This window comes from Osmerus eperlanus, chromosome 4 (genome assembly GCF_963692335.1).
Source record: "Osmerus eperlanus chromosome 4, fOsmEpe2.1, whole genome shotgun sequence".
Lineage (NCBI taxonomy): Eukaryota > Metazoa > Chordata > Actinopteri > Osmeriformes > Osmeridae > Osmerus > Osmerus eperlanus.
In genome coordinates this window covers 18,595,147-18,607,646 of record NC_085021.1, presented here as the reverse complement: position 1 = coordinate 18,607,646, position 12,500 = coordinate 18,595,147, and the positions used below count along the sequence as shown (strand labels likewise).

General features: G+C 51.9%; 1 protein-coding gene across 6 annotated transcripts in view; it reads left to right on the top strand.

Moving 5' to 3' along the window:
* Positions 1-12,500, top strand: part of rerea (arginine-glutamic acid dipeptide (RE) repeats a) — a 109,981-nt gene that overhangs the window by 56,543 nt on the left and 40,938 nt on the right. For all 6 annotated transcript variants that reach the window (XM_062459881.1, XM_062459880.1, XM_062459882.1 and 3 more), the window contains one exon: positions 1,290-1,360. In XM_062459881.1, the coding sequence (XP_062315865.1) occupies positions 1,290-1,360 (71 nt within the window). The remainder of the gene's footprint in view (positions 1-1,289; positions 1,361-12,500) is intronic.

The window sequence follows — 12,500 nt, the reverse complement described above, 5'->3', positions numbered from 1 at the left end:
ATTTAATATCATCATTACGCTAGCTGCAACCAGGCAGATAACACTATACTAGATCAATAACAACTGTGACTCAAACAAATACATAGCACAATGATGCGCAACTGGCAAGGCTTGTGAAGGAAAAGCTGCTCCTCTTGTTGTTAGCGATAGCGTAGCTGCTAGCAGCTCCTGTCCGCTAGCTTCCTTGGGCGCCTCCTTTCTAAAGTACACAACTCCAGCATAGCGTGTCAGAGGCTCCCCATGGCTGTGTGTTGGCGTTAGCTGGTCAGCCATGCCTCACAGGGCGCCCAGCCAGTCAGTCACGGCAGGCAGAGTTGGGTAAAGGGCAGGCCACACCCCTCCACTCATCAGACCACGGCCTAATTGGTTTCAGGCCATTACGCGTCGACGAATCAAATCGAAAACCGCCGTCGCCTCTCTTTCTATGAGAATCAATAGTGCAAATGAGATTGATGCAATCAGAGCTTTTGATGCAGCTCTCCCGATTAATCAATGGTTTCGTGTGTCGGCAGATGATGGGGTGTACCTAAAAGAGGACTTGTGTGTCCTCTGTTATTGAAATAAATGAATAAATCCTAGTTGTGTAGTGAATATTCAGGGCGGTGTGCTTGGTTGGATGGGCCCAGCTGGTGGGCTCCAACAGAAGTGGCTGTCTGTTTTTGTCCTGTGCAGCGTGAATGTTTTTGTTAAGGAGATGAGGGTTCACGACCTGGCCATACCACCAGTCACATTCAATTTAACAGCACAGCCGGCCCAGTCTGGCCCCTATTCACACGCAGTGTGCCAGGGCAGCCAAGTGCACTACCAAGGGTTATGTCATTTGGCAACATTTAAATAGTGGGTGTGCCAGTGGGTTTTGGTATTAACTCACTATTAGCAATTTACTGAATTTGTGTCTTTTGTGGAGGGGTGGGGGGGGGAGCAGGAGGGGGCAAGTTAAGTACTGGTGCTATCCGACACTGCTGGTGTAGAAGTGAAGTGGAACAATAGCATAATTCCCCTTGGGTCTGATGTTTGCTTTGGAAAGGCAGCCTTGTACTGCTCCAAAAGTCCTTAATCCTATTACCCGCATTCCACTTGAATTTGACTCAAGGAAAAATGTCTGTTTTGGAGGTAACGCCTCGATAATAATATACTGACTCTGGCATCTCTATAGAGCTGACGGAAAAAGTCCCTGAAGTGTCCATGTTGTCATTCTAACACTCTCTCTCTCCCTCCCTCTCCTTCCCTCGCTCTCCCTCCCTCTCTCTCTCTTTCTGTCCCTATGTCTCTCTCTCTCCCTTTTCCAGATTGTGTATATATCGAGAGCCGGCGGCCGAACACTCCCTACTTCATTTGTAGCATTCAGGATTTTAAGCTGGTGAGTACCCTCTTTCTTCCTCCTCTCTCTTGGGCCTGGTGCTATCCCTGTCCCCAACCACGGCTCCTTATCTTCCGGTCTGGCCATGCCCGGCCCGATCCGGCCCTCCAGTGTTGTTTTAAGGCCCTCAGAACACACATCAAACAGTGTTTCATCTGCTCTAATTGCCTGGTGTGTTTAGAAGAAGATGGAGGCTGGCACTAGAGGGGGTGGGCAGATGAGGCTGGAGGCGTGGGGGTCGAGAGGGCCTCCGTGGGGGTCGAGAGGGCCTCCGCCCCCGTACGGGGGACGCACCATGGTGTAGATGGGTTGTTGGTACAGATATGGTCGCTGGTGCGGATGTCATGCTGTCAAACGCCCGATTTCCTTTGTGGCGGTGATGTCATAAAGCAGATGAAAGAGCCTAGCGAAGAGGGATGTTGTGATCAGTTAGAATGCATACATGCATACATGTAGGGATTGACGGGAGCTATTTTTGGAATTGCGGAGGAAATGTGCTGACCTATGTTCATTTATATCTCTGGAGGGAAAACAACAGTGGGTTTGTTTATTAATATGGTAGGTCTTCTAAGCTGGTGCATATCAATCAGTTGTGTGATGCTATGAAGATGTCAAGAGTATTTCATTTGTTTAAAAAAGGAGGCTTTAAATGGTATCTTTTCTACCCTAAATTGCCCAAATTACCTCTCGGTGACTTGAGAAATCAGGCTCCTAATTTGCTGCTTAAAAGAGTCTGATTCATCACTGGTCGTTGGGGACAGGGAGAGAGAGCTTTGTTTCCTGTGTGCTCCTCGACACCCAGCTCTGACACTGACTGCAGGCTCCCGGGTCACATGACTGCAGGCTCCCAGGTCACATGACAGGAGGCTCCGGGTCACACCCGGGAGTATTTTACAGGGATTGACAGTTAGGAGTGGAGGTCTGGGGAAGGAGCCCTACCCAAAAGCGCTGTTGTCGATGAGGAAGAATTGTAAGCGATTGTGTTTGCGTGTGTTCAAGATGTCTTAGCATGGGGTGTATTATTGGAGCACAGAGGCAGCCCCTTGAGGGCCACCGAGGCCCCAGGGGCCCTGGTAATGGCTGCCACAGCCAGGGTGATGATGGGAGGTCACCAGTGGAGCCACAGTCCTTCTCTGTGTGTGTGCGCGTGCATTGTAAGTACAGTTGGGTGTGTGTAAGGTGGTCTGTAGGACTAGGGGGGAGGAGGAGGGGGGAGCGGCAACAGAGCCCCCAGAGAGGCGGAGCTTTAATCAGATTGTAGGACTGCTGAGGAAGGCAGGAAGCCTCTTCACTAAGAGAGAGAGAGGGAGAGGGAGAGAGGGAGATGGAGGGGAGGGGAAAGAGAGAGAGATGGAGGGAGGGAGAGGGAGATAGAGGGGAGGGGAAAGAGAGAGATGGAGATAGGGAGATAGAGGGGAGGGGAAAGAGAGAGATGGAGGGAGGGAGAGGGAGATGGAGGGGAGGGGAAAAAGAGAGAGAGAGAGAGAGAGAGAGAGAGAGAGAGAGAGAGATGGAGGGAGATGGGGTGGGGGGGAGAGTGTCATCTGCACCTTGATTGAGGGCACGGTCAGAGGTCTCAAGCTGAGTATTGACCAGGGAGTGAGGAAGGAAGAGAAAAGGAGGGAGAGAGTCTGGGAGAGAGTCTGGGAGGAAGAGATAGAGAGAGAGAGAGAGAGAGAGAGAGAGAGAGAGAGAGAGATAGAGAGAGACTGGCTGACCTTCACCGGGTCTTTTCACTTGTCTGCTTTCACTCTTTTTCGTTTTCTGTCTTTTTTCTCTCTCTCCCTCCTCCTCCTCCCTCTACCCATCTGTAATTAATGAACAACCATCTGCATGCCTGTGTGTGTATGTGTGTGTGTTTGGGCAGACTGTACCCTTGTCTGCTTTGCTAAAACAAATGCCCTGGTGGCTCTTTAACAAGCAGAGGGATTCAGTGAAGTCATTTTCAGGGTTCCTGATAAGGCAGACTAAACAGAGTGTGCAGGAGAGCAAGGATCCCAGCAACTCTGTGTCACGGTTTATTGTTCTCGATGGCGCTTGGCAGCTAACTGTAGTGGAGCGACTGTCACCTCTGACCCCAGACTGTCACCCGCCCTCATAATTGGGACACAAATGTCTGCCCCAGAAGAAGAACAACTCTTTCTATTTCTTTTCTTCTCTCTTTTTTCTTCTTCTTCTTCCAGTCAAACATAATAGTCACTGCCGCCCACCCCACACCAAATGGCAATATTGTGAAACGGCGTCGACTCTAAACCATAACTGGTCTCATTGTCAGCCCTTCCTCATTCTTTTCCTGCTTTGCTTGCTCTTCCTCCTTCTCCTCCTTCGCTTCTTTCTCAGACCTCATTTTCCCTCACCCCACACATTATCGATAAATCCTTCTGTGGCCAGAAAATGGACCTCGACCTCCGCAGTTGGTGGGAGGGGGGGGGGGGGGGGTAATTCCATCGGCCCTGATACAAACAGCCTCATCAATATCCAACCCTCCATCCATTCCTCCGATCCCTCCCTCCCCCCTCCCCTCACTCAGTGTTTAGGCTGGTGCTAGCGACGTCACTCGCGTACTTTATCTAATGACCTGTGAATCCAATTAGCGGTGTGTAGAAATCCTGAATGCAGCCATCAATCTATACAATAGAGGGATGAACTGGGATGAAGCCTGGTTCTCTCTCTTTGTCTCTCTCTCTCTCTCGCACTCTGTTTACAGCATGTCTATCTCAGCCCACAATCCCTCTCCACCTTCCCCTGGCTGCACTTGCCGAGGCTCCTGAACCCCTCCTCAAGTCCCCTCATCCTCCATCTCAGCTCGCTGTGCCTGGTCTCAGGGGACCTCTGTTGTCACTCACAGCCCCCAGTCGTGAAGCCGTCTCCCTGAGCTTGGATCCTTCTCTGTCAACAGCTGCTGAATGGCCTCCAGTGCCATACGTTTGGCTCCCTTGTACACGGTTAGCAAAATGGCCGCCTGTAGGCTACAGATTGTAGATGGGGTAGTGGGGGACAGAAAGCACTAGAGAATGGGAGCCCCACCGCGAGCTCAGGGTAAAGCTAACTAAGCTAGGAAAAGCCATAGATGCGCTAACCCACCCCCCATTAGCTTAAAAAAACTCCCACATCCACATCATTAGCCGGGTGGACACGCCGGCCAATCTCCTTTTGATGTGAGTGATCTGGTCAATTAAGTGGCTGGTTTGCTGCGATAATGGTCATTTTGTTTGAGAGCTACCCATCGTCAGTGTGTTTAGGTCTAATGGCAACACTGGGCCGGGCCCCTGCGTGTTTCTCCCAGCTTGCCTTCCCAGCGGCTCGGCTCTGCTCCCGCGTGAGCGTCCTCTGTTGAGGTGTACTGAGGAGGGTACTGAGGAGGGTACTGAGGAGGGTACTGAGGAGGGTACTGAGGAGGGTACTGAGGAGGGTACTGAGGAGGGTACTGAGGAGTGTACTGAGGAGGGTACTGAGGAGGGTACTGAGGAGTGTACTGAGGAGGGTACTAAGGAGGGTACTGAGGAGGGTACTGAGGAGGGTACTGAGGAGGGTACTGAGGAGGGTACTGAGGAGTGTACTGAGGAGGGTACTGAGGAGTGTACTGAGGAGTGTACTGAGGAGGGTACTGAGGAGGGTACTGAGGAGTGTACTGAGGAGTGTACTGAGGAGGGTACTGAGGAGGGTACTGAGGAGGGTACTGAGGAGTGTACTGAGGAGTGTACTGAGGAGTGTACTGAGGAGGGTACTGAGGAGGGTACTGAGGAGGGTACTGAGGAGGGTACTGTCGGAAAGCTGCGCAGCGACACTTGTGTTTTGAGAGAGGCTCGTTTCACTTTACATCTGGTGCCCTGACCTTGTAATGTGTTTACAATCTATATTTGATGAGGCTGATGCATCACTGAGCCCGGTGTGTGTGTGTGCGTGCGAACGTGTGTGTGTGTGTTCATTCCCTGCATATTCGTGTTCTCCCCTCGAGTGTGTGTGTGTGTGTTCTCCCTGTGATCATACATGAGGAGTGTGTAGACTGTGACAGGCAGCGTCGTGACAGACTCCCGCTAACAGTTGTTGAGCCCAGAGACACACTGTGCTGAGAGAGACACTGTGCTGAGAGAGAGAGGAGAGCTCAGCACGGGGCAACAGCTAAGACAATACGCCACCAAATCACTCTGCAGCTAGATCTGCCCTCCGGGAGCATGCTCGCTATCCATCCCTCTTCCTCCCCCCCTCTCTCATCTCCTGGTCTCTGTCTCTTTCACACACACACACACACACACACACACACACACACGTTCGACACATCCATCTGTTTCCACACTTCATTCCCAACCTCCCTCTCTTGTCCTCCTTTTGTCTCCTCTTTGTCTCTCTCCCCCCCCTCACCTCTCCACCTCCCCCCCCCCCTCCCTCATCCACTTATTACTGTAATCTTCCCCTTCACTCCGTCCATCTTTGCAGCTAAACTCGTTTGGCCACCTCAGCTGTGCTCCATCGCGCTGTCCCTCCCTCCGTCATTCCGACGTCTCCCCTTCCATCCCTCTCTCCCTCCCTCTAATAGAGCGGTTGCAGCGTTCCTCCCCAGGGGGTTGTTCTGGAAGGGGGAGGGCTGCCTCCCCAGGACCTGTCTGCGTATGGACAATTAATTAGATGCCATGTACAATACAATTATCTGCAGGGACCTCCAGTCCCCCATCCAAAGCCCCCGCCAGCTTAAAAGAGATGAGGGCATTTTCCATACCGGCGACATATCTATCCGGGCGCAAACGGCAAGGGAAAAGATTGGAGCGAGCTCGGGGCTTGCCCTGCCGTCGTCTTATAGACTGCAGCCATCTAGCCATCGTTAGCTGTAGGATACCTGTTTGTATTCACAGATGTGTATGTAGATGGTGTGATGCAGATTGTTTGCCCAGATTCAGTAATGGACTGTGTTTGTCTAACGCGGCAGCCCTGAGACCTCCCCCAGTGTCCAGTAAACACACACCCCCATATGGCAGCGTGATAGCAGAGAGCCTGCGCGTACATCAATCCAGCTGAATAGGTCTGTAGAGACAATAGACTTTGTCTGGGGGGGGGGGGGGGGGTGAATGGGCTCTGATACAATGTCTATGTCACTCACTCACTCTTCTGCTCTCTCTCTCATCTATCTATCTGTATCTCTCAGTCCAAACAACCTACAACCCTGACAACCTAATGATTGTAGCTTGTGCAGCCATACACACACTTTTTGTTGTTGTTGCTGTTGAAGCTTACCGTACTGGTTTAAATGTAAGCAAGATAACACCCTACTGGACCCACAGGAAATGCTCATCCCACCCATCCGAATAGGTTGATCACAACAGCCTTCAAAAGTAAACAATTATCCAACTATACTAACCCCTTAATGATAAAAAAAAAAAGAAGAAACAAAAAAAGACAAGAAAATGCATGTGTATATGTGCTTCTCTATTGAAACAGTACTTGGCAGCCCGGAGTTAGCTTAGCAATGAGATCAATGGCTTCCTGGCACCATCCATTTTTTCCTGGCCAGTGTATGGCTCTGTGAAGACAGAGTGATTTGCTGTTGTTTCTCTGATGGAAAGCAAGCAAATTATGCCCCCACCTCCCGCGGTGATGAAGCACCCCTGGTACCCGCCGCTGGTGAACACAGGAAGCACGAGTATTACACGGCAAATGAATAGCCGTGTTTTTCTTTCAGCATGTCCAGCCTGGCTGAAGGGCGCTATGGAAACCATGCATGGTGGTTTACACAAGGACCTGTCCTGGCAGAATAGTCCCCCAACAAGAACACTCTCTCTCTTTCTCTCTCTCTGTCTCTCTCTCTGTCTCCGTCTCTCTCTCTGTCTCTCTCTCTTTCTCTCTCTCCGTCTCTCTCTCTCCGTCTCTGTCTCTCTCTATCTCTCTCTCTCCGTCTCTCTGTCTCTCTCTCGCTCACGCTTTCTCTCTCCATTTACATCATCCCCCCCCTTTTCTCCCCATCTCCCACGCTCTCTCTTCCCCCCCCCCCTCTCTCTCTCTCTCTGAAATGCAATTATGGATCAGTGAGCACCGCCATCAGTCGCACTTCTTGTTAATATTTATCGAGTGGAGCACAAGCCGCTGCCATCCTTCCAGAGGGAGGGAGGCTGTAATCATTAGGGCCAAAGTGTGTGTGGGTGTGTGTGTGTGTGTGTGTGTGGGTGTGTGTCTTTGTGCTCTTTCAGAGGAGGCAGGGGCTGCAAACAGACTTGTCCATTGGGAGGCCTGGTTTGTTCCCTCTGTTTTTCCTGTTCATGTGAAATGACAGAGGCTGGTTATTTTTGCAAAACAATGTGACAACCGGAAGTGTTCCCATGCAGTCGTACTTGTGACATGTTATGGAACAGAGCATCTTAGCGGTCTGCTCACGGGTTGCTACCGGTAGTACAATTCTACTCAACAGGAAAAATTTATTCCGGATAGATTAGCCAGCTTTTATTTAAGGGGTAAATAAAACCCCTCCCCTCTCACTAGACACACATAGTTAGAAAGGCCTTTTTAGTGCAGCTTTTGCAGTATCATCCTTGCCCCCCCCCCCTCTCCTATAATGGCCATGTTGATTAATGTTCCTCAATGAGCAATGTGGGTTGTTTTCTCTTTCCACCTCCCCCTCCCTCCCTCCATCTCTCTCTCCCTCCATCTCTCTCTCCCTCCATCTCTCCCTCCTTCAGCGCTCTCTAAATTCCATTGAAGGAGGCATTAGTGCTTTTCTTTGTAATGACATTAGGTCCTTAAACCGGTGAAACGCTGAGCCTCAGTCCTCAAGGCAGCAGCTGCTTTTTCCAAGCAGGCATTTCTCCAAGCCCAATCCCCTGTGTCTGTTTGTGTGTGTGTGTGTGTGTTTGAGGGAGAGAATAAGAGACAGAGCCTCTCTCTAGTATCAGTTTGCCTGGCTGTTGGTGCATTTTTAAAGACTGACATTTTCCAGGGCAAACCCGCACCTCTGGGTGTGTGTGAGAGCCTCTCTTCGGGGAGGCGTTTAGATTGATTGTACACGCGGGCACCGGGATGAATAAATAAATACATCCAAGTAACAAGGTTGAGAAAGCGACACCCAGGAAGCTCAGCAGCTCGTATCAGCAACATAAAACCATCTCTCCTCCTCTTCTCTCCTCCTCTCCTCTCCCTCCCTCTCCTTTCCTTCTTTTTGGACAGATAGTCGTCTCTCCCTTCTTGTCTTCCTCTCCTTACGCGTTTGCTAAACGCTGCTATGGAAACCAGTGGTTGGGCGAGCGGGGTTGCCTGTCTTCTTCCCCCTCACTCTCTCCAAGGGGAGGGGGGCTAGAACAAGGGCTGGAATCAAAATGGAGGTGCGCGTTTGTGTGTGTGAGGTCAGGGGCAGGGCTGATGGAGGGCTGTGTAGTGATTACCTTCACAGCAGCCTCTGAACGGAGGAGGTGGAGGGGGGGGGGGGGTGTTGAGACTCAGGCCATAACATTTTCATAAGACTCCTATGTCTCAAGCTCAATCAATAGCAGCCTCTTGACACACGGCTAAATTATTAATCCTCTCTCTCTCTCTCTCTCCTCTCTCTCTCTCTCTCTCTCATCTCTCATCTCTCTCTCTCTCTCTCTCTCTCTCTCTCTCTCTCTGTCTCTCTCTGTCTCTCTCTCTCTCTCTCTCTCTCTCTCTCTCTCTCTCTCTTCTCTCTCTCTCTCTCCTCTCTCTCTCTCTCTCTCTCTGTCTGTCTCTGTCTGTCTCTGTCTCTCTTTAGTTTCATTAGCCTGGATTTACCTTCCTAGCATTATAGCCTTTGTAACAATCACACACACATATATATGCAAAGCAGTCGAAATATTGTGCCTCAATCTCTCTCTCCCCCCCCAGCCCCCTCTCTCTCTTGCACATCACAAGTGAAATTGCTTCTTCTGATGTCTTCACTAACATCTGAGGGGAAGTGCTTTGCTCCTGCACCGAGCACTACGTTTTATGTTTAAAGGATTAAAAAGACAGAACCCCCGTATCAGTTTTTTTTTTTCGGGGCTTTGTTGGACGAGAGAGAAACAAACGTAACACAATCCTAAGCAAGCAGGTAACATTCAAGTCCTTCTTTAACGCCTTCCAGCCGGCCAATTGCGCTCATCGTGGCGCGGTGGTAATCGCGGGGTGGTTGTAATTATGATAACCGCGGTCTCTTCCAACGCACTTAAAATGGCGGCGTCCTCCGTGGGGGTTTTGCACACTAAATGAAAGGGTAGGGGCCTTTGAAGTAGGCTAGTGTCGGAGGCAGAGCACAGCATGCTGCTGGTTGGGCTGTCTCACCGCCTGGCCTCTCCAGGAGAGGAACCTCCAGCCGTCCTATGCGTCTTCCTCCCCCCCAGACCCCCCCTCCTGCGTTTCAGGATATTGAATGCTATCCCCCAGCCCGCTGGCCACATGGATGTCCCTGTTTAGGAGGGGATTCATCTCTGGCCTGCACACCCAGCGCTGGGGTGCGGAGGAACCTGACACTAAACACATTTGTGTGGATTGGTCAAGCTTTAATTGGATTGGCCTTGCTCTGACACGGAAGGCTAATTTGAGCCCCCCCTCCCTCCCCCCCTCCCTCCCTCCCTCCACTGCTCTCTCCCTCCTCCACCACTCTCTCCCTCCTCCACTGCTCTCTCCCTCCTCCACCACTCTCTCCCTCCTCCACTGCTCTCTCCCTCCTCCACCACTCTCTCCCTCCTCTACCCCTCACACCCAACCTTCAGTTGCCTCTTCATCCTTCCTCTCTTCCATGCCTCCCCCCCCCCTCCCTCATCTCCACCCCTCCATCTCTCCGTTTAAGTGGTTATCTAGAGTGTCTCACTGCTGGTTCTCAGTCCTCGGACAGTGTAATTTCCAGCTTGTCCAAAGTGTGACATGCCAATAAAAAAAAAAAAACGAGGGAGAAGGAGAAAGAGAGAGAAAGCCGTGGAAGTGGAGATTTACAGTGGGATCGGGTTCACACGCTTCCATCCCCCCCCCCCCCCCATTAAAGCACACATGGTGCAAATTAACTCCCACAAACCTCCAGTGGGTGGAGGGAGAGAGGGAGGGAGGGGGGGGGGGAGAGAGAGAGGGAGGCCAGGGGCATCGGCCAGAGAGGAGGAAATGTTCAAGATTGTTTGAGGGCCTCAGGAATTCCTCCAGCCAGTACCTGTAAGCCTGTGTGTGCTGCAGGCTGCCTCCTCCGTGGCCTCCCGTACAGCCTACTGGAGACACGCTCAACAGAGCCCTCCGCATCTCTACTGTGACCAGGCTCCGTGGAAGTAGAGCCCACGCGTCTGCTGAATGTGTGCCACTTCACACTTGTGTAGTTTGTCCTCAGGCGAGTGTAAAGGTGATACTGGTGGAGGCCCACGCCGAGGCGTCTCCGCGCCGAGGCGTCTCCGCGCCAGCCACGGGCTGTGGCCGCTGTTGCATGCGCCTTGATGGGCAGATCTAAATAGAGTTTGCCTGCCTGTCACTGGAAATGGGATCCTAGGAGCAGAGAGCCTCTCAGCTGCATGGGGAGGGGAAGAGCTCGACTGAGCGCGCTCACACACACACACACACACACACACAGCTGCATACAGTCCCGTCTACACAGTTCACACACACACACACACACAGCTGCATACAGTCCCGTCTACACAGTTCACACACACACACACACACACACAGCTGCATACAGTCCCGTCTACACAGTTCACACACACACACACACACACACACAGCTGCATACAGTCCCGTCTACACAGTTCAGTTCACACACACACACACCACACACAGCTGTATACAGTCCCGTCTACACAGTTCAGTTCACACACACACATACACACACACACACCCTTCATGACCACAAACCATTTTGCAAACCCAGGGACCCTCCAATCCCAGGTTCTTCGCACAAACCATGCAGTCATCACCTCACTCTTTCTCACACTACCCCCGTCCCCCCGTCCCCTGACAGAGCCCTCCCACATCCCCTGGCTCCAGCCCACTATCGAAATAATCCCAGACTGGTGTTTGATATCGAAGGGGGTAACCAGAATCTCAAGGATGTGGTATTACAGCCAGGGAGAGATGTTGCAATGCTGTCAGACGCAGCTAGCCCCCACAGCACCTGCTATTGAACTTAACAGCCCATTTATGGATGGCTGTAATGCCCTCCCCATTTGAGGGTGAATAACTCTTTATAGGTTTAAGATACAGTAGTAAGATGCTGCCGACCCCATCATTTTTTTTTGCCACACTCACATTCATATCGTGCATCTCACCTCCCCCCCCCCCCCCCCGCTCTCCTCTGCTGTCTGGCTGTGTTGATAAATCGGGCGCCTCAAGGCATGCTGGGAGTGCGGAGGTGAGGCAGGACGGTATTGATGGCGAGCCGGCACGTGGACACACACGTCCAAGGCCGAGTTGCACTCTGATGAGAGAGGGAGAGAGAGAGAGGGGGGAGGGAGAGAGAGAGAGAGAGGAGAGAGAGAGAGAGAGAGAGAGAGAGAGAGAGAGAGAAGAGAGAGAGAGAGAGAGAGAGAGAGAGAGAGAGAGAGAGGAGAGAGGGAGAGAGGGAGAGAGGGAGAGAGGGAGAGAGAGGGAGAGAGGGAGAGAGGGAGAGAGGGAGAGAGGGAGGGAGAGAGTGAGTGAGCAGGGATCGTGTCCTCTCCTCTCATATTTTTCTCCTCTCCTGCTCTGCCTTTTCTCCAGGTGAAATGAAATGATTTAATGGGCCGCCCCATCAGGGGAGGGTAATGGAGTTGGTGGACGAGTGAGAGGGGCTCTTCATACCTTGAGCGGGGGCTGGAGGTGGAGGGGGGAGCAGGGGGGGGGGGGGGGGGGGGGCTGTGATTGAGACCCGTGTCTGTCTGAGTGAAGCTTCCTGTACAGTCACCGTCTCCTTAGCTTCACTTGTTCTGTCCCCAGGCATATCCCTCACCCCCACACACACACACAGCCGTGCCCCTCACTGTGGCACTCCTGGCTTTCATACACACAACTCCCACTCGCGCTCTGTGGCTGTCCTTCAGTGAGAGCTTGTTCCCAGAGCCGTGCCTCTCTGGCAGATGGGCTAGTATCTGCTGCATGATACTGATGGGTTTTCAAGCCGTGCGCTTCCAAGAAGTGACGGCTTGAAACGCTAAATCAGATCATCTTCCCGTTCCTTGTGATCATCGCAGGCATTACTACTATCCTGCTGTCT